Raw genomic sequence first — 26,485 nt, forward strand, 5'->3', positions numbered from 1 at the left:
AAAAGATAAAAAAAAGATAAAGGAAAAACAAAGCATAAAAGAAACCACATAAGTCACATAACAAAAAATAAGACCATGAATGTGGGATAGCAACTGAGTTGTGCATTATTTTGATGCTGAAGTTATACTAAGTTAATTTCTGCTGATTTTAAGAAAGACTTTGGAAACTCACAACTAGGAATAAAAGTTTCAACTTATATTTTTTCTAACCATACCATAGATTTCTATGGAGCATATACATAAATAATAGAAAATGGGTATTTGGGAGATGCCATTTTATACTGTGCATGTTAAGGTTAATTTAGTTACACTGCACGACAAAAATTATAAATCCTCATACCTGTGGTTAACCCTTCCTCTCCTGGTGACTACAGAAACCAAACAGGTTCATATCAAAGGGAACCAAAATTTAGCTCAATTTGCTAGAAAATAACAGACGGTGATTACTACCATGGCACCTTAGCCCAGACTCCTTGCCAACTTTTAATTTCTGTATGCTTTACTTTCAAGAGAAATATGAAAACTAGAAGAAATTAAAATTATTGCCTTCCCCTCAACTCAAGTTGACGGCTCAATCTTTCAGGGTGTGCCCTCTGACCTGTCCACATTGCAGCCCAAGTGTCAGTGTCTCCTGGGTCATGCTGTGATGACTCAACGACAGAACGGCTCTTACCAGGTGCTCCAAACCCCCTTTCAAGGAGTCCATTCTGTCACACAGTCTACAGGCAGGAAAACTTCACATAGCCTCAAAAAAAGAAATAATAGCCTGGGTAGTAATTAAGCATATAAGGCTACAAACCCATCCATGCCTTTTGTCTACCAGTAAATTCACTGAGTGAGGGGTAATCTAGACCTGACTCTACCGGCAGTCGAGCTTGAAGCATCCCAACTGAGCTCCCTCTTTATCCATCTTCCCACCTCCGTCAGTGCGCTGCCACCCCCTCCATCCTAGGGGCAGGCTGCCTTCTTCCCACACCCTGGGGCTGGCCTGCGTTTGGCAACCCTCCCACCAGTCCTCTCCACGTGGCAGACTTCCCTGCGCACCACAGCCAAAATACAGCACTGATTCCGCACGTGGCTTTGAGATGATGATTTTAACATATAAACCTTGAATTAAAATGTAATTTGACTTTGAGTTTGCATTCAGGCACCTCCATATTCTGCTCTGTGTCCCATTTTTAAATGCATCTTCACTGTGACTTAGCACAGAAACAATGGAGCTACGTGCCTCCTCCTGCACATCCGGGAAGGTCCCTGCTGTTCACCTTTACTCCTGCCAGTCTCTTTGTTGCACGCCTTGTCCAGTCAAAACACACACATCCTTAAAAGCCAAGTTGTGAAGCCTACTTCTCCTGGAAGCCCCTTTAAACAGGCTAATCAGAAAGTGGGTCTGCATTCATATACACGACAGACCTTCCTCTGTACATCTGACATGCAATCACTGGCATGTCCGGCCTGTTTGTGGCCATGAGCGTGCCCTATCGTCTTTGGGGCTTTGCCATGACCTACGAAAGAGGGAGTGGACTTACTTCTTAAACAGTCCTCAGTATAGTGATTTTCCCTCATTCATTCATTCAACAAATCATCATGGAGCAATCTATATGCCAGGCCCTGTTCTAGGATCTGGAAACACTGTAATGGACAACCTGAAACCCTGCTCTCATGGGCCTCACAGTTTTGTGTATCTAATAGATGCTCAACAAACATTTGCTAGAAAGTTGCTGAAACAAATATAATTGCATTCCCCCAAATATGTATGACATTTCTACTATTACATAAATATTCAACAAAGCTTGTCTTTTTTTTTTTAATTAAGGCATTTTTATTGTTATGCCCACAGGAATGGTGTCAGAATTGAAAATTCTAGAGCATAATGCTTGTTGACCTTTTGATCAATAGGCACGTCCAACAATTCCACCTGAAGAAACTCCGGGCATACAGAGAGATACTGTCAGCCCGTCGGGAAAAGTATAATAGGAAATCGAATTGAAGGAGTGAGGACATGAGGCCCCTAAGAGTTACACTCCTCTCAACAGCGCTCACTGATTTAGTCATTCAATGAGTGAATACTTCCTGGGAACCTGAAGTCTTTAGTTACTCTTCCGGGTGCCTGAGATGCAGAGAGGAGCACAACAGACAAAGTCCCTGCTTCTCCAGTTGAAGAAGAGAGATGGCAAACAAACAACTATGTTACCCCAAGCACCCATGATTAGTATGAATGAAGAAATGCAAAGCATGGCAAGGAGAAATAGAGTTATAAAGGAGGCCACTTTATTTTAGATCAAGTGGTCTTGGGAGGCCTGTCTGAGGAGGTGATATTTGTGCAGAGAACTGAATGGAGTGAGAAGGTAGAGCATGAGGAGGCCTGGGAGAGAGCATTCCAGGAAAACAAAGCAGTGAGTAGAAAGTTGCTGAGACAGGCACAAGTTCAGGACATTGGAGAAAGGCCATTGTGGCTGAAATCAAGGAAACGTGGCATCGCCAGCCCAAGCCTGGTCATGGAGGCCCTGCAGGTTATATAGTAAGTAATGCTGGGCTTATTTCAGGAATGATGGGACACCCCTACAGGCTTTGAGCAGAGCACTGACAAGGTCTGATTTACAATTTAAGCAGGTGCATCTGGCCATTGGGTGGAAATCCAACTGTGAGAGTGAGTGGAAGCAGAGAGACCAGTTGCAGGGTTACTGCAGAGATCAGGCAAGAATGAGAGCAGCTCAAATGAAAGTAGAAGTGGAAGAAATGTCCTACTCTGAAAGTAGACTCCGTGGGATGTGCTGGTGGTTTGAATACGAGATGGGAGGAAAGAGAGCGGTCAAGGATGAACACTTATGCGCAACTTGGATAACAAAGACCTGGGATAGGAGCAGATGTGGGGAGAAAACCCCAGGAGTTCTGTGCAGACAAGTTAAAGTAAAGCTTGAGATGCTATAGCATTTCTAAGGGGAGGTGTTGGGTAGGCAGTGGGATTTGAGGGCCTGAATTTGAGCTCAGGGGAAGTCATGGACAGAGATGTGAATACAGAAGCCATCAGCATATAAATGGTATTTAATACCTCTGCCTAAATTACATCATATGTAGAGTAAGTGTAGATAGGAAGGGAAAGGAAGGGAGGGAAGGGGAAAAGGAGGGGAAAGAAGAGGACTGAGAACTGAGCCCCAAGGAGCTGCATCGTTTAGGGTTTGACTAGAGAGAAGTTAGTAAAGACAACAAAAAGAAACCCGTGAGGTAGAACGGAAACCTGCGGTGTGAGTGATATTCAGGATCCCAGACAGGTGTGTCAAGAAAGAAAGAGGGATCTGCTGTGTCAAAAGCTGCTGAGAGGTCAGGCAAAATGACTAGAAACATGGAGGTCATCAGCGACGATGACAAAAGCAGTTTCAATGGAGTTGTGAAGAAGACACTGCATTTAAGAGAGTTTCAGAGAAGGAGAGGTACAATGCGTTCACACAACCCTACTCAGCTTGTGCGCAGACCAGCCACTTGTATCTGGTCAGCAATAAGACAAATACAGAAACTGAGATGTTGCTGCAATATTCACTGTGTGATCATGAGTGGGTAGAGACAACTTCCAGAATGGTTGACCTCACGTGGAGAGTAGCGTGTAGGACAACCTGTGTACTAGGCACGCACGGTAGGACCTCACGTCAACCTGCAAGAGACTGGAAACTGAAAAACTAATCCTCCCCTCACTTAGTTTGAGAAGCACTAGTGTATGCACCTCTTTCCAGTAGTTTTGCTCTAAAGAGTGTAAGAGAAAGGCGGTAGGTGAGGGCAATGGTGACAAGAATGGGGGCTTTTGTTTGTTAGTATGTTTTACACGTTAGTATGTTTACGAGAGAGAACATCATGTTGGTCTGCTACCCAGAAGACAGGAAAACCTGGGGATGCCTGACGGTGAGATCATAAATTCAAGAGCAAAGTGGATGGGACGTGATGGAATTCTGGACATGGATGGAGGCGTCCATCTTCACGGGGAGCAAGGCTATTGTTTCTACTATAGGGGAGAGAAGGCGGTATATGGGTGCTGTGGTGTAGGGTCTGAAGTTAAGGTTCAGTGTGAAGCGTTGCCTCAACATCTAGTAAAATCAGAAAGGCTTCAAATGGCCCAGACATTAGTTATCCTTTACCCTTTTGCCCCCACACAGAAGTCCCCTAACCAAACAACCCAGTTTATCAAGGGACCAGGCAGCGTTCTTGCTTCTTCCTGCCATCCTGCAGACTTGTGGAATTATTCAAACAAGCCAATCACATCCTCCCCCAGGAACCACAGGGCACCCCACCCTCTTGTCACTATGAAGCCCGCCTCCCACCTCTCCTGGTCGTTCACTCTGTTTCCAAGTGAAACCCCTCTGTGGCCCTGAATGGTGTGGATGTCCCCTTCACTGGGGCTGTGAGTATCGACTACAAAACTGCTGTGGCTCTCATCTGTCTAGCGTCGGGCATCCGGTGTTCAGTCATCCCCATCCCTGAACCCCTCCCTCACCAATAGGAGGAAAGGAAACACTCAACACAGGTCTAGACAGTGACAGAGTGATACATTGAATGTGTGGGGGTGGGGAGGAAGGGGATATTGCCAAGTAGTTCATTTCAGTCTTCTGGGTTCTCAGTAAAAGAAATAAGGTCATCGCCTGAGAGTCTGGAAAGGGAAGGGGAGTTTGAGGTCTGTGGCGGAAGGAGAAGGTGTGACGTTGTCATCCCACAGAAACAGGAGGTAACTAGGGCAGCCAACTGGGGCTGAGGGCAGAGCTCAGGGCTCCCTGGAGGTCTGCGGTCCTAACTTGCCAGGAGGCCAATCAGAGGGCGGAGTGTTTCTCCTGTCGAGCTCAGCTGCATCCGTGCAGTGCTGTACAGGCTGCGGGGTGTTGACTCAGGTGTATCCTAAGGTCTAAAGTCTCTGATGCAAGGGATTCAGGGTAGACATGAGCACTTGGTGAAATGGGTCAGAGGAAAAGCATGTTAGAGAGAAGTTGTGTGGCAATGCCAGCTGGCAGGTGACGCAGCGACAATGTTCTCAGGTCAGCACAGGTTGGAGCTACCTAGCGTTGTCCACCAACATCCAGAGGGTTGGATGTTTAATCCGAACGCCATAGAAAGAAAGATACGGGGCACAAGCAGCATGCTGGGAAGTGGAGGTGATAGGTGCCTCGTAACGTGGGGTAGGGAGCGTACGCTTCGTGATATTTGAGTGACTAAGCATCCTACCTCAGAAATAAGCTGAAATTCTAGAAACATTGCAATTCAGACACACTGTGAAACTCCCAAACTGTGCCCACAATGCCATATTTTTCAAGCATTTTCTTAAGAAACGTAAAAAAGCAATGCTTGCTATCTGGCCGGTCCCAACTCCTTGGCATAACTCAGATTTCCAGTTCTCCAGATAAGTACGGCCACATAAAACAGTGTGTGTGCTCAGGAACTGGCGCAAAAGTCAAGAGCTCTTTACTTGATGAGTATAGCCTGAGAGTCAAGTGCAGGAGTTCTGCAGTTAGACGGCCCAAGTTCAGATCCCAAATGTATGACGTTAGGGAAGTCCCTTCACCTTTGTAAACCTTGATCTCACCCCATTGTAAAATGGTGATGATATGAGTATCTCAAAGACTTGTTTGAATATTCGATGAGATGACACAATAAAGCACTTAGCACAGCTTCTGGCTCATAATAAGAGCTGAATAATTATTAGCAATTATTATAAATAGGTTCATTCATCATTCCATAAAAAAAATGACTCTGGGCATTACCATAGCTATAAACGTGAGGTTACTTCAGTGTTTTAATATCTCTGTGGTCAGGCCCTCTGCGGGGACACAGCCTAAGGTTTGTGACATGGCTGATTGGATAGGAATGAAGGAACCTCCATGATAGGGGTCCAACTGGGGGATCCGGGCCATGACTGCATTAGGACCTTGGGAGCTAATGAGCCCCAGGCAGTGTATGCAGTGAAGGAAGCCACCCAGACAATAGACAGGGCTCTGCCATCAGCGGACGGAAGCTTGGGCCATTCCAGCTCTGAGCACCGACAGAGCTGGGTTATTTTCATCACATCGGGACAATGGAGTCTCCTACACTCCATGGAAGGCAAGTAGGTCCTATGTGAGTAACTGGTTTGAACATTACCAGTTAATGCCAGAGAACAAAGAATGTCACCACAGCTTGCTCATACATATATTATTCTTACTGATTATAAGAGCTTTCATTTAAGTTCAATCAGTGAGAATGTCTAGGTAGAATTGTCTAAACTCTTCAAGAAACAAATCCCGTGGATACTACTGCAAAATAATTCAAACAAGTCCCGTGGCTACTACTGCAGTGATAAAACTTGGACTTGCATTAACAAAACCAATCTGTGTCTTTTCATAAATGTCCCAAATGTTACAAAATTCACATTCAATTTCCGTCTCTGATTACCAATTTCAAAAAATATTTTGGCATTGAGAAAACTGATGGTTAGTTCAGAACAAGTGAAATGTTCTTAAATTGACTTAAAAACAGATATACAATTTGAACTTGAAGATTAGTAAAGATCCTGTCGTGTAATATGAACGTAGCATAAATGTTCCCTCCTCCAATTTCACTCTCAAGCACACTAGCAATAGGATGTAACATCGCAAAATAGTCCAACAACTGACATGGATAAAGGTTAATTCACCTTCTCTTACTTACCTAATTTAACTCAAGTAAGTACTGAGAGTTGACAAGGAAAAGTAAATGAATCTTCCCCATTTATACACTGATTCATAAAAATAGATAGCTTCTCTGTCTCAAAACAAGTCCTTCCTGGATCAACTTTAAAGCAAATTTAATATAATCATTTTCAAAGTTCCAATGAACGCATGTGGCTTTGTTTGAAAAATCTGAGGTCATGATGTGGAGAAAATAAAACCCTTGAATCATAGTTCCCATCTGACCATAAGCCAGTGTTCACTCTCTCCAAACCCTGGTCTCATATTCTGTAAAACTGAGATTAAAGGTACTCATTTATTTGACTGTTTGAGGATGAGCGGAGACCACGGAGACAAGTGGGTTTGTAAACAGATGTGGGTTTAGGCCTTGTTCTGCCATTTAACAGCTGTGTGACAGGCAGCACATCACTTAATCCCACCTTATTTACAATGGTGACCATAACAATGCCGACCTCCCAGCTTTGAGCATTATAGGAAACACTATAAACACTTACAGTAGTGCCTCGCACCTAGCAATCAATAGTATCAGCTATTATCATTGATATTATCACCACTATTATAATAATCATAACTAATGCACGTAATATGGTAAGCCAATTGCGTATACACTTGAGATGCTCCATAAATGTGAATTTACTTTTACTCTCATTCTTTTTTTATGGGAAGAAGTACAAGCAGGATTTCTTTCTTCAAAGAAAACCAAGAGATTTTTGTCTCTACAAATGATATTGCACAATTTTCGGAGTGGGGAGATGTGAAAATCTGAGCAGATACGTTCTCCCTCTATTGTCATTACTCCTGGTGGATTAGCAGTTCTTAGGATAAGGTACATGGGACCAGTAATATGTTGTTTCATTCGTGGCCCACTCTTAAAAGAAAGATGCTAAAAGTTCCAGCAAGATCAAAACACATGCACATTCCGATTTTTTTTTAAAAATTCTACATATTCTAAATATGTTTCTGGTAACCAGACTGACTACCCTGTTACGCGAATGTAAAGGGTGAAAAAAGAGACAGGGTGTAAAGGAAAATCCAATCATGGCTAAGAAAAATCTAATCATGGTCAAACCACAAAATGAGCCACAGTAAACTCTTGTTCTAGAGCAGAAAACCACTAATAGCAACACTGCCGTCATATTTTTCACTCACGTTCTTTCCTACACACTCTCAATTTTCTTATATCAGAAAGCATTTCATAAGCATTTAAACTCAACAAATGTCATAATCACCAAGACTGAAAAGCAAATTCACTAAATGAAAACACCGATGAACAAACACTAACACGTCAAGGGATGCCATTAATAAACCATCCAAACCGAAACAAAATGGTGGAACACGTTAAGGAAATACACACTTGAAATACACACTGAGAACACCCCTCCACGACCCCCCCTGACATAGCAACTCCTACTCACATAACACTCGGAGTGAAACGGATGCAAACAGGGAGGTCCCTCTCCCAGGATAAAGGTTTGGGAGACCATGGGGCACATGGCTTCCTCCCCACAGGGCCACTCCCTCCTCTTCCAGCCTGTCTCTTCATCTAATGGCTTCCAATACTCAGTGCTTCCTCACTAGGTTTCCATATTTCTGAGAGGCCTCTGCAGTCCAGCCTTTGCCTGGGAAGGTGGGTTACAAAAACACCCCCCTTCCTTTTCCCTGGCACCAAAGAGGATTTGCAGAGCTCTGAAAGCAGAAACCCACATCTTCAGGAAGAACTGGCCTCTGTCAAAAGGGTGCTTCGGGCACATGGTACCCGGGAGAGAGAAAATATAGGCAGAACATTTTGCATAGGGGATTAATCGAATTATCATTTAATCATCCGATCAAACACTAATTAGCATAATCACTTGAGGGGAAAACGGCTGAAGGAACCTTGGAAGACCTTGACATTCATGTTCTTAGTGACTGATGAAAAGGGGGACACAGATTTGTTTTATTTTTATTCATGAAAGAAAAAGGAAATAGTACATAGCGTTTAATCAACGACAAGCATTACTAGCTATGATTTTTGTAACCAAAAGAATCACAATTGAGATTCAGAATATCATCCTCTTGCTGGCTTTCCGGGACCAATCCAGCATCCATAAAAAAACGCATAAAACTGATACTATAGAGTAGCAACTAGGCTCTAACCTGTTTAGTTTAGGGTTTCTCAGCCTTGGCACTACTGACATTTTGGACCAAATAATTGTTTGCCATGAGTTGCTGTCCAGTGAATTGTAGGATGTTTAGTTGGATTCCTGGCCTCCACCCACTAGGTGCGAGCAGCCGCCCTGCTTCCCTGGAGCTGTGATAACAATGTGTCCAGATATTGCCCAATGTCCCCTGGGGGGTGAAATGGCTCCTGGTGAGAACCACCAATTTAACGGAAGAACACCATTTCAGGAGCATACCTTGTATGAATTGATCAAATCATAAAAGAAGGGAGTGGGAGTCTTGTATTCCCACCTGCTAAAAATCATAGTAAGTCTAAAATACCTGCCCAAAATAAAAAGCCTAAAATAAGTTCCAAGGGTTCCATTCAGTTTATTTTGTATCTCACGGCTCTGTTTGGGGCTTTAGAATAACCCAGAATGCCTACACTTGTGCAGTTCAGAAAAAATAATTACATACCATCCTACATCCATTCAAAGATCTCGAGAGAGACACAGATTTCTAGGGTCACCCCTGAGGGGGACACCCACAGGCTGAAAGAACACTGTCCCTTGCTTCCAGACTTCACTGTGCCCTGAGCAGCTGAGGGCCCAGCCGTGTCCCTCCACCTGCCCAGGTGACAGCTAACCACCTGTGACTTAGGAAATCAATACCGAGGCAGCGAAGGCCTCAGACCCCGGGGGAATCTGTTTCTCTTCCTCACTCGCATTGTGTGCACGTAAGCTCTGATATGAGCTCCCAGTTTCCAAGGAGGGAGACAGAAAGGTGAAAATTGTGGCGACAGACTAAAGACAGAAAACCCTGCCATTTCTTGCAAATGCTTTTGCACGGCGCCATAGCTTCATTGCACTGCTTTAAATTGCTTTGGCCGTTGGTCAGGCTGCACATCCTAAAGTCCATTCGTACCGAGAGTTGTTAGGAACCTAAGGGAAAAACACTCAACCCTTATTAAGGTACGTAATAAACATTTTCTGTGGAGTAAGATGACTGGTTCTAATAATAAACCTGAGTCACACAATCTCTCGTTTTCATTTTTTCTAAGGAACGTGTTGAACCATTTACAATTGCTCATGGGTCTAGCTCAGGTTATTTCATTTGATGATGGAAATATTTATGCCCGTTCCATGAGGGAGACATGAAGGAAGGTCATCCTACTTTTCTCGAACTTTAAAAGAGAAGAGTCTGCACAAGGCTCTGTCGGTTGTGAAAACTCCGAATCAGAGAGGAACCATGAGCTATTTTCAACGGATTTTCTTCTTCACAGACTCCCTTGGGAGAGTTTGTGACTTCTTAAGAGGGTGCCCTCCCCACTTTTTCGAGGGACATGGGTGCAGGAGCCTACTGCTGAGAAACAGTTCTACCCTCATTCCTGTAATTATGAGGAAGCAGAAGTCACGTTTCTTCAGCCTGCGAGGTCTTTCATGCCGTTTTCTTCTAAAGCAAAAAATCAAAACAGACGCTCTGAAAGAAAATTTCTGTAGTCAATCACAATAAAACCACCAAAGCATTATAACAGCAAACTTGGTTAAGATGCCTAGGAGGGAAAGTTATTTTTAATATGACCTAAAATAGGATCTCAGGACACAAAATGATATTTTTAAGGTTCTGAATTTAGGCCTCTCTCCAGCACACATTCCAGTCTATTTTAGTTCAAAAATCAAGGACACAATGTTTTGAAAGGATTATTCTGCCACTAATAACTGTCCTCAATTTTATCATATACCCGACAAGGTCTAAAATGCATATGTGTCCTTCCACTCCATTTTCTCTTTTTATGACAACTTAATGCAAGCACACAGGCTTAGTGTGATAAACACAGATAACTGGGGGGTCATTTAACCTAGAAGAAGGGAGCGGAGGCCAAGAAAATCCGAAAAAGCCCACAGTCCCAAGTCATTTACAGCTGAGTGTGGAAGGAGCACACACTGACATTTTAATGAAGGCCTGTGGAATACTCCCGTGCTAGAGTCAGAAACCTCAAGCTGCAAACAGTTTGCTTTCCTGTCCTGTGTCATTCCACCCTAGCTCATCCCTTAAGCTTGTTCAGTGCAGTAACCCAAACGGTTTCCCACTTTGGATCTCTTGCTTGGAGCCATGTGGTCACATTTAGGTTGCAAAAGCGCTTCTCTGCTGGGACTCAGGCGGCTAGCAAAGGGGCACGTGTGAGAAAACACAGTGGGACCAGTGGGACCAAGTCCATAAGTGAAGGCCATGCTAGCAATGAACCTGAATATCAAATATGCTAAGACAATTCAAACTTGGAGTATGTGTATACACACACACACACACACACACACACACCCCTATACATATTTGTATCTGTAGATAGCAGATAAATGAGGTCTGACAATTACGTTTGCGAACTTGTTGCAACAATGTTGCTAACCTTTTTTGATATCAGAGGGATTATTCACTATGAAGGTGTACCAACTGGACAAACAGTTAACCAAGTTTACTATTTGGAAGTGCTGAAAAGGCTGCATGGACAAGTTAGACGACCTGAACTTTTCGCCAACAATTCACGGCTCTTGCATCACGACAATGCACCAGCTCACACGGCACTGTCTGTGAGGGAGTTTTTAGCCAGTAAACAAATAACTGTATTGGAACACCCTCCCTACTCACCTGATCTGGCCCCCAATGACTTCTTTCTTTACCCGAAGATAAAGGAAATATTGAAAGGAAGACATTTTGATGACACTCAGGACATCAAGGGTAATATGACGACAGCTCTGATGGCCATTCCAGAAAAAGAGTTCCAAAATTGCTGTGAAGGGTGGACTAGGCGCTGGTGTCGGTGCATAGCTTCCCAAGGGGAGTCCTTCGAAGGTGACCATAGTGATATTCAGCAATGAGGTACGTAGCACTTTTTCTAGAATGAGTTTGCAAACGTAATTGTCCAACCTCGAAAACATAAATGATTCTCAAGCTACTAGCAACCCAAACGAGAAGTGCCCCAGGTGGGATCCCATTTCCCTCTACTCAGGGTCTTCCCTGTTACCAGCCTTCACTTCCAACTCTCCCCAAATATGCCTGACCCCACACAAACACCCCCCCCCAATAAACCACTCAATACAGAGTTCCCCAACAGTACCTTGGAGTTCACCTGAAACTTTATTGGGTTGACTTTCTAGCTAATGTTTGACCCTCTCTACGTCAAGCAGGGGCCAGGCAGCCCCTTTTCCAAGTGGATATTTTTCCAGAGCCTCCTGGATCTGAATAACAATCCAAATTCCTAGGTCACACATACCCCATGGCTGTAGAACCAGACTCCATGGTGGTCAGAGTTGGCGGGAAAACACTATAAAAAACTATGTAAAGTATCAGGGGTGCTTTACAAACAGTCTAGTTGAGGGGCCTCTGTGGGGATGGGGAAAAGATGACAAAGGTACAGATCAGAATTTGACCTGAGGAGATTTTCATACTACAGCCCATTCCCAAAATGGCGCCGGCATCAGAATCTGCAGTGGGGTTTCATGAGGGGCAAAGCTCTCCAGGAAATTTCCATAGCATCTTTCTCTCTGACCTCGCCCACCTGAGAGTTGGGACCAGTGTCCCTGATCCTTACCTGGGAAGATCCAGATGGAGTCATATTAACAAGAACAGGGCTCAAGGTGTCAAGACGTGGCCTAGCGAAAGCCTGCATCCTCCTTCCTTCTCCTGTCACATTCCTGCTGTCCTAACACGGAGGCTGGTGCAGCTCCTTCCTCCATGCTCTTGGTCTTCTCATAACTTTTACTTCCATTGCCTCAAGCATCTGACAACACAGAAGCCTACAGCATATTCTCATGCTCCCATCTTCAGTGATGGGGCAATGGGAGTGGGGGGCGAGGAATGAGGGGTCCCTTGTGACTATTAACAAGGGGTGTGGGGTTGTTGTGACTGGTGATGTGAGATCCCATGAGACACAGATGAACCCACCACTGATCAAAGTAATTACCCAAAAGAAATACCAATATCACTGCTAGGTCAAAATTTTTCTACCCAAGTTTCTATATAACTATCCATCAAGCCTACTGTAAAACAGTAGCCACCAAAGTTTTAATGGCTATTGATTTCGGTGAATCATAATACATCTGGTAACTGACTATGCTACTCACTTTCTGCTACCATATCAAGGTACCGGAGACTGCTAACTTGGGTTTTACCAATCTTGAATAATTTATGAATGAAGAATTCTGTTCTTTAGGGCGCATTTCTCATTTTTTATGAATTTCCTTTTCAATGGTCAATGGACTAGACAAATGACTACCCTTTGCAGGAACTAGCAATGATGATGTCCAGCAGGGGTGATACAGTCATCATGGCGCCCTCTCTATGGTGTCAGGTTGTCTGTTTCAAGAATAGAGGCAGTTGTTGTTGGGGGTTGCCAGCTCATTCCTGAGTCTCACATGTAATATTACAAAGCATTTTTATTTCTACCCTGGCAGCTACAAATCAGTTATTAAAAATGCTCTACAACTGATATTAAGAAATAAACACTGTAATTATGCAGACTGGGGTTTGGGGTTTTCTGTGTCCTGTGGGAACCCAAGATCAAATCATGCCACAGGAGGGCTACTGTGGAGAGAAGAAATGGATCTGTGGTTTCTCTAATGAGGAAGTATGTTTACTCAAAAGTTTCCACAATACCGCTCGGGTCCTTCATGTAGAAAAAAAGCAAAGGGTGGGAGGGATAAAATTTAAAAGCACATAGAATTGCAATGGTTCAAATTATCTGCAGACTTTACTTTCGTCTTTTGATATAATAGTGGAAATTTTCCCATCACCCTAAAGTTTGTCCAACGAGTGAAAAAACAGGACTCATGAGAGAAATCAATGTTTTGCTCAGTATTAGGGACAGGAATCGATGGTAAGAGTCACTAGTGCCACCAGCTATTGCAAATGACATGACCCCTCAGTGTGTGACACAGGCTACCTCAGTCAGCACCCTGTCTACCCAACGTGACTTATTCACCTGCTTCTGACCTCAGCTTACTGTGATCTTCGTATTGGTCCCATGAGGATGAAGAAGGCACCTGGGGACTCTGACGCTTCTCTGGGAGTGTCATCACCACGGTTGTTTTGCAACAGCACCCAACAATTTGAGAGTTTGGGTATCTAGAAAAAACTATAAACTGACTTTCACTGTATTTATGTACAGTGGGCAACAAGAAGAATTGCTGAAATTCTGTGTAAAACCAAGCCTAAAACTGTTCCCTGGTTCCTCATTTTAATTTTAAAAGAGGCAAGGCTGCTATGAATCAAAGATGGTAATTAGTTCAAATCTCTTTCTACCACCTTGTCAAACATGCCCATTCACCAGCCTGGGGAGAGTGGCTCCAAAACAACCCATTTTACAGATGGTTCTTCATATAATAAAAGGCATCATGTTGGGGTAGGTCAGCACCTGGCGTTTGTCCAGATTCCCAACCCATAAGCCAAGCATTATTTCCATACAAATTCACGGATTTTACTCTAAATGGAAAATACAGCCCACTTACAACGAGTAAAACCAAAATATTACAAGGAACAGATGCAGTCCTAGGGAGGAAGACTATTTTTAAGAGCAAGTGTGTTCTTTTTCCTTTGTCCAGTAACATTTATGTCAATCCAGCAGCCTGTGGCGACATTGCCTGCCCCATCTGCATGACTAATAAGAAGAGCATACACCACAATTTAAATCTCCAGAATTGAATATCTGGTTAACATGGAAGCACCTGCGACGATCAGAAGATCCTAAATTGGAATGTTTCTCCCAGCAATTGATCTATGATAAACACGCACGTGGATTCTGCCCTTACTTTCTGCTGTTGAACGTCTTCCACAAAGGCAACGTTTATTGTCAAATAAATGTTTGTAGCAGTCCTGTAAATCCAACATCCTCCCGTCACCCAAGCACCAGTTTCAAATAATACACAGACGGGCTCCCCACCCCCTGCTACCCATGTCTTACGTGGACTTAAATCCTGAAAGCATTTCTAGAATGTTCTGCAGAGTCAAAGCGATTCTAAATAGTTCAGCAAGGGTTGCTACTCTTTTTGCCTCCTCCAAAAATTCAATATGGTTCCGGGAAGTTAGGGGAAGTCAGCATTAGTATGGAGGTGATCTCTCGCGTTTTCAGTTCTTTCTTTCCTCTCTCAGCCGCTGCATTTAAAACCGGCTTTCTATAAATAGGACTGCTTGCTCACTCTTAAATCTTACTCACTGTCTTCTGCGTAAAAATAACTTAAGTAGGGATGCATGCAAGATTCATTAATCCCCGTCATTTTGTCTCTCTGTGTAGTAGCTTCTTTCCTTCTTATCATATCATCTATCTTGTCAAGACCATTCATCCACTTTTTGTTTAACCATGATACATATTTACATAATCAAGGGGGCTTAATGACCAAAAATTAATCCAATTCAATGATTTTTATTTAAAAATTGTAAGTACTGATCAACATAAAAAAACAGATCTCCAAAAATCAAAATATGATAAATATTGCATTCTTAAAATCAAATATTGCATTGTTAAAACCAAAATTTTAACAATGATTAAGACGTACTCCTTTCATGTTACTTTGATGAAAAACAAACTTTTACATTTGGTTCTGCTATAAAAATAAGAAAAACAGATGATGAGAAATCCATAAATTAATAGGATACTTAAGAAAATAGTGTGGGTTTTTTGTTTGTTGTTTTTGTTTTTTGTTTTTGTTTTTGAGACAATTAAGTCCTAAGAACTGATGTTTATTTTGATGTCCTGGGTGGCTCTTTGATAAAGCAATGAATTCCCAGGAAACCCCAGGAAACGTATGTGTGGGTTTGATGTTTCTGACTGGTGTTCAGAATGAGACAGGGCATTACACACTGTAGCGGATTTTTGAACCACCCCACATGGCAGCACACGCTTGACAGGGAGGGGTCCAGTGCATTTACGAACCTCCTTTCCATGGCATGGGACCCACTCCAAGCAGGAAGGGCGCCCAAAACAATCCTGTCATGTGATGTAACTGTAACGAATTCCCATCGCATATTCCAATGTGACTCTCTTTTGAAAAAGTGAAGAAAAATGCCCCAGAAGCAGTTTTAGGAAATAAACTCCTCTATAGCGATGGCGTCAGTTTGTCAGGAGGAGACGGCCGGAGCTGAGGAATTCACACAGTGGCTTACGGTACATTTCTCACAATGGTTTATATGTTAGCATTCGAGATTGAGGCCGGCAAGGAGCAAGGAGGAAGATAGAGGCAGGAGAGAGGAGACGAGGTTTCGGAGGGGAGGAGGGCTCGGTGCATCGTTTGTCCCTCCTTCACGCAGGCACTGAACAGAGATGGCCACCTCCTGGGCGCATGCGCTCTGCGCACGCGTGTGTAAGGACGCGAGGGGGCATCGCACCTGTGGACCTCACTGTCCAGGGAGGGAGGCAGTCACTAACTGAATAAGCACCAAATAAATAAACAGAGTTCCAGATTGCCCTAGACACTATCAAGGGAACATACAAGGTTTTACCTGCATTTACAGAGGACAAAGCAGGAATCTAATCGGGGGAGCAGGTCTCAGAATCCTGTCCCTGCGAACATCCTGGTCAGGAGCTAGCTAACCCGTGAACCAAACACCAGTGGTGTGCACCCGGCCCGTGGTGCTTTCTGCCTGCCACCTTGGTGGATGGTGCATCGCCTGTAGAAGGGGCTGCACCCTGAGGATTCAGAACTAGTGCCCTAGTGGGTACATGTCCGGTTGCTGGACTCTTCCAGCCTCATTGTCTTATCTTAACCCAAAAATGCAGTGAGAAAAATGCAACTTTGAATTTTCTCACATTTTCAAAACATGAAAGAAAAGAATATAAATATAGAGGGGGAGGGGCAGGGAGCGAGAAGAGGAGAATTTCTGGGCCCAGCTCTCAGGAACGCGAAGAGTTAACGCGCGGTCCAGGCAAACAGGTGCTGCCCAATTTGCCTGGGGGAGAAGAGAAGGGGGCTCCTGGCCTGGCAGCCTTGAGACTGACGGACTGCAGAGGAGCGGAGCGCCAGCTTCACCCCTGTCACCATCAGCAGGAGGAGAAAAGCCAGCGGCGCGTCCTGGAATGACATTGGAAGGTCAGCCAATCCGGCGCAGGGGCTGCTCCTGGAGCTGCCACCTCGGAGAAAAGACGCACACACGCCTGGCAGGGCTCCCCTGCCAGTTTGAAAGGGGGTGTGCAACTGCACCGGCGGCGAGCCCTCCAGCCCCCAGACACCCCTTTGCTCTTCTATACACCTTCTGGATTTCAAAATATCGCTTTCAATATGGTCCTCCTTTGTAATATTGGAAACAAAGACGGCTGGCTGGACCCTGCCTGGCCTGCTGTGCTGCCGGCCTTCGCATCGCTCCCGTTAGAACGTGTTAGAACGGACTCCCTGACATGGGAGTCTGGGCGCGGGGAACGTGAGAAACCGAAGGGAGGAAAGCCTCTAACCCGGCACACAGCAGCTCAGATCCCTCGGAGGCGGCGGTGTCACCCGCTCTGCTGAAGGCTGCAGCAGTCTTGTGAGGTTTGCCGCCCACTAGTGTCCTATGGCAGGGACACAATTGACATGCAGGTAGCACCACCTCACTCTCTCCCAGGCTGGTCACCAAGAGCCAGCATGCACTTCAGCACAGCCGCCAAGAAAATGCCCAGACACAGCGGTCTGCTCACGATCCCCCAGGGCCCTGTCTGCTCTGCTCTGTGCTCCAGACACACGGGAAACCAGGAGAATGGGAGTGCTGGGCTTCGAACATGCTACTCCAGGCTCTGCCTAACCCCACGCTAAACGTGTTATTTCCCCCGCCTATTAATTATGAATGAGGCACATTCATAATGTCACCCACAGAAGTCAACTCGTTTCATGAAATTTAGATGCCATGGATTCTGTAAACGCATCCACCGAGAAAGCCATCCTTTTATTTTTCAAACATACATTTCCGGTCTCCTGCAGTGTTCACTGGTCTCTCTTTACAAAATGACCTTCCCCATCTCTCTCTCTCTCCCTCCCCATCTCTCTTCCCTTTACATGGAGTTTCCATGCACACTGCCCTGAGTCTCTTTAGGAAATACTCGTTACACCTCATCCCGGACACATCAATGATAAAACATTCTGACAGCTACATGGAGGTCCAGGAATTTCGGATTTAAATTAGCTTTTTTTCCATCAAAAATTCTTCCCACTACGAGCGTGCTGGATCGTACCAGCTCTGCCCAGGGAGTCACTGATCCCCCGTGGCAGCAGTGAACTGTGGTCATGCCAAAGTGTCATCCAGAAGGGAGTCAAGGAGTGGGGAAGGATCGGCTGGCATTTACTAAAGGTCTGCATGGCATTTTGTTTTCCTACAGAGAGCATTTTGTAGGGACATGCAGCTTAAGGGTTCCAGAAATTTTTGATGAACCCTGAGATTCTGGGATAGAATTTGAGTCTGCTTAATGAAAGCAGGGGAGGGCGGAGGAGAGGAGGCCCTGAAATGATTCACCTGATAATAGTTTTTACTTACATATATTTACATGAATTAAAGAAAAATCATCTTAAAAGCTATGCAAGTGCATTTGTACTCACAAAGGTCTGCTTCTAAATTCATATAAAATACCAAGTTCACGGCCTGTAATTCCTTGTGGCGATGAAGCGGTGAAGCCTGAAGGGTGCTGGACACCCCATTTTCTCTCTGACTAGCATCCTTCCCTCGCCCACCACCACACCCTCACTATTGTCCACCAACACCCTACAAACAGCAAAGCAGCAAAGCACCCGATTCCACAGCTCAGGAAAAGGTGGCATGTACATAAAACAGAGATGTAAGGGTGCAAGCAAAAATATATCACATATAATAAACCTGCTTGTTATTCCTTATTCTGCTTGGCCAAAGGCCTGCCTTTGCTTTTCACAAGAATTCTAAACTAGAATGTGCTCACTGGGGTTAAAACCAAGAGAAATGGTGATACAACACAACGCAGTGCGATGCTGTCCTGAGCAGACGTGTGTGCATGTGTGACTACACATATACGGACCTCATCTCCTTGCACTGCAACCGAAGGTCTCCCGCGACGATTTCTGGAACATTGCAGAACAAGTTCACTGCTTTCACGGTGGTGACTGCACCTAATCAGGTGAGGTCATTCATTCAAGGATTTAACCCTTGATGGACTTCTCATTTTTGTACCCGAAATACTATCTGCAGCCAGTCCAGCCATCCTGCTTTCATTAAAAAATGAATGTAAATCCCATTACATCTGTAGGGAGAACGCTGCTGTCTCCTGTTAAAATGCAGATCCATCACGGGTTTCTCATTCTGTTAGCACCCCGACACATCTAACTGCATCATATTTTACAAATGGCATTTTTAAAATTATGTCAGACATTTTGATGTTTGAGGCCTAGCACTGATCAGCGTAGGCGTTCGAATTCATAGGTCCTTGATCACACATGTTCAGGAATTTTTCAAAATTAAGGCAGACCAAAATATGACAGTTGCTGAAAAACATTATTTCTCTATTTTTTTTCAAGTCTCATTCAGATAGATAGGAACCATTTAATTTCACATTTTTGACATAAGGTCCTAGGAACAGGCAGCCTTGAAACTGGACCCATTTTATTTTTGCTATGACTAAATATTTTAGGATCCTTTGCATATCATGCATTGAACACTGAACATCATTCATTGAAAAATTATTTAAAGTTAGTCCCCCAAAAGGAAAGAGCTCAGTGCTCTACAGTCAGGCTTTTTAAATTATTATTATTATTATTTTAATGCTTGATCTTATGAAGAGAGGGCCATTTTTATATAAGAGACTCTCACAGCCTTCTGGTAGGTAGGGTCAGAACACGTTATAGAGTAAAATATCCATTTGCAGGTATTCTCTATGTCTTATATTGTGAAATCTACCTGTATTTATTACAGTAGCAATGACAGTGATTATCAATCACCATTAAAGGTCTTTCTTGAAAAAGGTGTAAGAAGATACTGCTCCCAGCACTTGGTATGTCTATGTATACATATGCTTTGCATCTATTCTCCTTATAGTAGAATGTTGGAGGTTTTATACAATTTTCTCACTCTGCATGACTCTTTTATGGTTATTTTAGTATGAACACTGATTCAGAAGAAGTGACACATAGGTACAGCATCTCTGTACCAGAGACTGTATCAGAAATTCTTCCATACAATTTTGGTCATATATAACTATGGAACTGTAGAGTAGGCACTGACAGACTGACAGCCAGAAGCACCATCTCTTCCATCATCCTGAGACACATACTTCCCAATCAGATGGAAATTGTGTTTCATCCTGCAACCCAGGCCTCTCCCACGAGCTGGGGGGGGGGGGGGGAGCGGGGGGTATGCCCTGCCGGGTGAGACAGGCCGTCAGACTCTGTGGCACTGGAACATGTACGTGAGCATTTCTGCATTCTCTCCAAGTCATAGCAGCATCAAGGGCTCACCTCCATGCATCACCACACATTAGCCAGAGCAGATCTATCCCCCCAGGTAAATTCCCGTGAGGCTGCAGAAGAGGTGTGTAGTGCCCTCTGGGAAAGATGGGTGTCATGTCAGAACTTGTTGCAATTCTCTCCTGCTAGGAAATCTCCAAATGAAAGTTTTGAACACTTTGCTTTAGGTTATATTAGAAAGCTAAGTATCATTTTAATGGGAATTTCAGGAGTTCCTTCCTTCAGCTCTACCTGTCCTTAGTCATCCTTTATTTTTATTTTTTTAATTTTACCAAGTTTATGTGGTTCCTCTGGCCTGTTGGTGTGTTGATTCTTTTAGTACTATCTGGATAGGCAGAGAAAATGTACTCCCATATAGCTATCCTCACAGCTTCCCTGTGCATCTTCCAGGAAAACCTTAGAGCTTCCCCCTTGGCTTCTGGTATTTTCTCACCAGGCTGAGATTTCCTCTCTCTTCTCTTCCCTTCTCTTCTCTCCTCTTCTCTTCTCTTCTCTTCTCTCTCTCTCTCTCTCTCTCTCTCTCTCTCTCTCTCTCTCTCTCTCTCTCTTCCTCCCTCCCTTCCTCCCTCTCTCCTGGGTAGGGATTCTGCTTAATGCTTTAATTCTAACTGTCAGCAAGTCATACATTTTATGCAGATTTGTGTTCCAAAAATTGAAATGGGAATTGACAGCGGTAGCTACTCCCAGGCAATACCGAGTGATGACAATTTCCTCTCGCTCCCAAATAAGAGAAAGCCATTCATACATGTAAGTTCATATTTACGCGGTGACAGGCAAAGGAAGGTGCAGTCACACTTGCTAATTGGGTCTGACTCAGTCAAGAGCAATAGCTTTTCAAATACCCAGGAAGAAAGCATTTCAAAATGTGCTGCTGGGTGGGAACGAGGCAAGCAAGGCTATTTACAATATTCACTGATTTGATTTTTACAACTATACAGGTGTCTTTAAAAATGTGTCCACATTTCAGATGATGTAATGCTTATGAGTGCATCTTTTTACATAAATGCCTGTGAGAAGTGTGTAGTAGCAAGGGGGGGGTGAAGGACAGATCTTTTGCTTAAAGCCGTCTTCACTGCTGCCGAGGATGAATTGTAGCGGAATTAAATGCTCATAACGCTTTGGATCTGAAGGCAAAGCGCTTCACTGACCCCTCCACCTGCCTGCACTTGGAATGCCACGTCCCTTTGAGGCTGTCCTGTGTCAAAGTGCCCATCTCCCTATCTCTCCTCCTCTCGCCAAACCAGGTTTATTCTGAATGAGGTAGCTAGCTAGCTAGTACTGGAGTTAGCTCCGAGCTGTCACTTTGCAAGGTAAGCTCCTCGAAATGATTACAGAGCAAATTCCCCCCCTCCCCACCCCCGGCCTCTCTTCATTGCCTCCACTCCTCCCAAAGGAAATAAAAATCATTTAAAATATATAAAAGCATGAAAATGTAAGCACAGATGGGGGGAAACAGGGAATGATTTCACCCATGCATCCAGTGCCCCCGCACGCCGGTCAATACAAGAAATAAAATTCACCACAAACCCAAAGGCTCACCATTCGCGAAGCTCTGGAACAAGGAGAGGGCCAGTATCCACATGCCCCTGCTGCTCCCCGGCCTCCCGCGAGCGACGCGCCGGCCTCGCCCCCCGCGCTCCGCCCGGCTCCGCTCACTCGCCACCTGCCCGGGGGCCGCCGGCCGCCCGCCGCCGCCGCTGCTGCCGAGCCGCCCGGGCACGCGGCGCGGCCGGGCTCCGGGGCAAGGGCTGCGCTCCCCGCGCGCTGCGCTCCTGCACACCTGCTCCCGGGCGCCGCGCCCCACGCTGCGGCCAGAGCGGGCCCGCCGGGCTGCAGCCCAGGTGCGCCGTCAGCTCAGGGGGCCGCCGGCAGGTCGGCAGGTGCACAGAGCCGCGGACGCGGGCGTGAGCTCATCCCGGGCGCCCGGCGCCCCGACTGCGCAGCAAGCGGCCTCGCGTGCGCCGGCCCTCAGCCTCCACATCCAGGCAGCAGGCGGGCGGGCAGGCGCATCTTTCCTCTCCTGCGGCCCGAGTCACAGTGATCCGTCGCTCACCTTCCCTGCCTGGGAGGCGGGCGGGCGGGCGAGGAGCGAGCAGCCGAGCGGAGGCGAGCGGGGACCCCTCCCCTGCCTCTGGCCGCCGGGGCGCTCTGCAGTCTTAAAGCAGCAGTGGAGAAGTGGAGGCGAACTGGAGGCAGGACGGCGAGAGAGCAGCCACCACACAGTCACGCACAGTCATCAGGACGCATTTCTTGGAGGCTTAAATAATCATTTCAACAGTCCATTATTTTTAGTGATTTTCTTGCGGGTGCACAGAAGATATGGCCAGGGGTGACTATTCCGGGAGGTTGTCAGCTAAGCAGAGGTGACCATGAAATAAATGTTGGCAGTTTTAATAAAATGTGCAGCTGGATTCAGATTTCGTATTTACTGTCATAAAAGTCCAGTTCATTTGCCTGGAGGGAATGACGTTTCCAAATCTTCGCTACTCCTATAAAGATCTCTGTGGTTTCGGGAGCTAATTTTTAATTATCTCAAATACGCTGTAGACTACAAACATGGGCAACTCTAATTTTGCTCTCTGAATGGCGTAAAAAATTATTGAAATTGCTGATAATTTGAGTAACTCCAAACATATAACCCCCGCCACGTTGCTGTGAAAAGCCAGTATGATAACACTTCCTGAATATTCTGCAAGGTTCTTGAAGTCGTAATAATATTTAAATGAAAGCTCTAAAAAGCTTCTGCATCCATATTCTATCACTTCACAAAATAATGACCAATAGGGCTGGAATGCACCCCAATTTAGGATCCCAGGTAGAATCCTCACAGGCAGGGCATGAAGACTGGGGAGGAATACTTGGGGGGGGGCAGTCTCACGGGAAATGAGTGGGCTTCCTGGGCACTGGGTGTCTTCTGCCCAGGCCCCATGTGCCCCTCCAAATACAAAAGGGGAATTAGGGACACCTAGAACGGTTCGCAAACAACAGGCAAAGCAGATGGTGAGGCAGAAACAAAATGGTGCTTTACCCGACTTGGGCACAAGATGGCCAGGCCTTGTGCACAAGGAAGGGCCAGCCGAGCCTGTGATGCTGCCAGCTCGCCATCACTCTGCAGCTGCAGGTGGTCACGTGCTGCTGCCCACTCAGGACCTCAGCCCAGCCCCCCAGCCCTGCCCTATCACACACCCCAGTGTCCTCTGGCTTTGTTTGCACAGGGCACTCACACGCTGGTCTTTCCTAAATGCTGTCCCGGAAGGCAGGTCGTGGGGTGTTTTCTGCTCCTGCACCCAGCTCCCCACCCACTTATTCAGTTCACAAATCCGTAACGGCATATCAGCCACCTGCAAAGCTCCACTCAGCCTTAATAGTTAGGCAGTGGAGCCGTAGGGTCAGGTGCAGCCATGGTCAGAGGACAGCTTGGCCACTGACCCGACGTGGGGACCGGGCATGGTTCCTGCGCCTCATTATCCCCATGCACAGAATGGAAATCATCAAGGTCTCCAACCCTCACGGTTGTGAAGACTGATGGCACAGTCCTAGCACGTGGTCACTGACCTAAGTGATGGCTGCGGTTATTACTGTGTTTGGGAGCAAGGCCCGCGACATAATTGCAGGGTCTAGCACAAGATGAAAACGGAGGGGCTTCTTTTTTAATCAAAGTGCCATTAAAGGTACTTTAAAATAGAGAACATGTCCCTTTTTTTCTGTCTCTCTCCGCCTGTCAGGGTGTTTTTATTTGCTATTTAATGCCATGCTCCCTTGGGCACAGTGAATGCATATGACTCAGATGGCACTCGTGGCCACATCGCCCACCCACTGCTGCACCAATGTGCTGTGCTCCCGCCTGGGCTGAGGCGGGCAGTCAGCCTCCCTTTCTCACAGGCCACTGCCCCAGCTGCGGCACATGGGAGATCTCCAAAGGATATAGTCTCCGTGCTGGGAAGCACTGTACCTGGACCAGAGGTGGGAGAGGCTCTCCCCACTCGAGTTGGTTGTGGAATAGGCCATGACAGGTGTGGCGTGGGGCAGAGACACTTGCAACCAGGCCCCCACCAGGCAGGCTGAAGGTGACAGCAGAACTGAGGCCGTCTCTTCCAACGTGACCCAGGCGCTACCCTATTGGCAAGCAGCAGTGATTGCAAGATGGGAGGACACAGGCTGGTCAAAGCCTAGGACACCATGGAGTGAAGGAGAAGGCAGCCAAAAACCGCTCCCGGAAACGGCAGGAGGTAGGGTGCTGCCCGAGTCGTAAACGCAGGAATAAAATTAATTTTAAAAAGTAATAAAAATTTCAAGATGGCAACTACAGAGCGTTTAACCCCAAGTGCAGGCGCTTGGACGGGGAGGGCTTCCAGTGCAAATATACCGGCCCCGCCCCCAGGAAGCCAAACCTGGGTGGTGGTCTAATGCGTCTGCCACAGACTGACTCCGTTAATTATCTAGAATGGGCCTAACAGCAACAAACTCTCTTTGCACAAATATTTTTAGAACCTACTTCAGTCTAAAAACATACCCCATGAAACTGTCAGCTCCATGATCAGACATTGCATCTCTCCTGTTCAAGAAGCTGTTCCCATGGTCTGGCCCAGGGGAACTGCTCCGTAAATATGGGAGGGATGGAATGCAGGTCTCAAAGGCAGGGGAGCAAGTAACGCCTGCTCTGAGACACTTGCTCGTAAAGGGCTGTGGACATTTAGAAGAGAAAGAGCACTTCACACTCACCCTCAGAGAAACCTTTCGGAGGAAATGGCAATTGAGCTGAGCCTTCAAACGCCCAAAACTGAATCAAGGAAAGGGGGCATCAAGCACACATCGGGAATAGCCGACTTTATCAAATACGTTTAGGTTTCATGTGTGTTGGTTCAGAACCTCCTCAGGAGTTCCCAGGGTGAAATCCGAAGGCCATTCCAGATGGGTAGGTGTTGGTTTTAATACGCAAGGGAATGTACATTATGAGGTTTGCCGTGGGTGGCCACACCTGCCCGCCAGAATCTCAAGAGTTTATATAGAGGCGTTAATGGGGTTCACGAACGTATACCATCCACATGGTCTCAACAACACCTCACTCTCCCAAGGTTTCTCCTTGAAGAGGTTCCTGGCACAGGAACAGCGGGTGCAGGGGTTCAGGGGAGGAACCGCCAATTGCTCCTTTCAGCTCCAGGGTCAGCTGGCTGTCACATCCTCTTGATGACTTCCTCCAACAATATAATTCATTCTTTGTCCCTAATTGATGGAATACCTGGCCTCCTGAAGAGGAACTTTTGACCCGGAAGCATTCCATATGGAATTGACTTCCCCTCTCCAGCTACCCTGTCTTCCTATTGCTCTACAGTCAGACTTCCCAGCAGAAGAGAGACGGTCTGTCAAAGAGGCTACTCTTCTGTCCACTTGGATGATGCTAAATAAGAAACAATGCACATTTGGTGAACGGCCTCAACAGTTACACCGTGTGTTACTCCTCCGTTTTCGTTGGAGAACCAAGAAGAGCATCCTGAAGGGGTGGCATTGGAACTGTGCTCTAAAGGAGGGGTGAGGGCTGCACGTAGATGGGGCTAAGCAAGGAGGCATTTCAGGTGCAAAGATCAGCAGTGGCCACAGGGGGAAGGCACGCTCCCTTATGACACGTGTAGTTAATTCTGACCCAGAGGATCAATTGTTGCCCAAGTAGAACTGTGTTAGTGCCTCAGGCTGCCAAAATGAGTACTACAAAATAGATGACTTAAATAAAACCATAGAAATTTGCTGTCTTACAGTACTGGAGGACGAAAGTCCAAAGTCAAGCTTCTGAAACTGTAGGGGAGAGTCCATCCATGCCTCTTCCAGGCAGTGGTCGGCAGTCCTCAGCGTTCCTTAGCTTGGAGATGCATCACCCAGTCTCTGACTTCACATGGCCTTCTCCCTCTATGTGTCTCTGTGTCTTTTCTCTTCTAATAAGGACAGCATGGTTGCAGCACCAGGCTCCTAACGCCAAGGTCGTCAGTTCGATTCCCACATGGGCCAGTGAGCTGCGTTCTCTACGGCTAAGATTGTGAACAAGGGCTCTCCCTGGAGCTGGGCTGCTGTGGGCTACCGTGGGCTGCCATGAGCTGCCGACCGAGGACTGGCAACCAACTAGCTGTGTCCTACACAATTCGACTGAGAAACAACGGCTTGAACTGGAGTGGGGAGGGGTGGGTTCGGGAGGCAGAAAAAGGGGGGGAAAAATCCAGTTCTCGAAATTGCTTTAAA

General features: G+C 45.9%; 1 protein-coding gene across 2 annotated transcripts in view; it reads right to left on the minus strand.

Annotated features, from left to right (window-relative positions):
• Positions 1-22,403, minus strand: part of DSCAM (DS cell adhesion molecule) — a 640,159-nt gene extending 617,756 nt beyond the window's left edge. Inside the window, exon 1 of one of the 2 annotated variants that reach the window (XM_033091571.1) lies at positions 21,797-22,403. In XM_033091571.1, the coding sequence (XP_032947462.1) occupies positions 21,797-21,839 (43 nt within the window). In that variant the 5' untranslated portion in view covers positions 21,840-22,403. The remainder of the gene's footprint in view (positions 1-21,796) is intronic. The other variant, XM_033091562.1, reaches the window with a different exon arrangement.
• Between the last annotated feature and the right edge of the window lie 4,082 nt (positions 22,404-26,485).

Source organism: Rhinolophus ferrumequinum, chromosome 2 (genome assembly GCF_004115265.2).
Source record: "Rhinolophus ferrumequinum isolate MPI-CBG mRhiFer1 chromosome 2, mRhiFer1_v1.p, whole genome shotgun sequence".
Lineage (NCBI taxonomy): Eukaryota > Metazoa > Chordata > Mammalia > Chiroptera > Rhinolophidae > Rhinolophus > Rhinolophus ferrumequinum.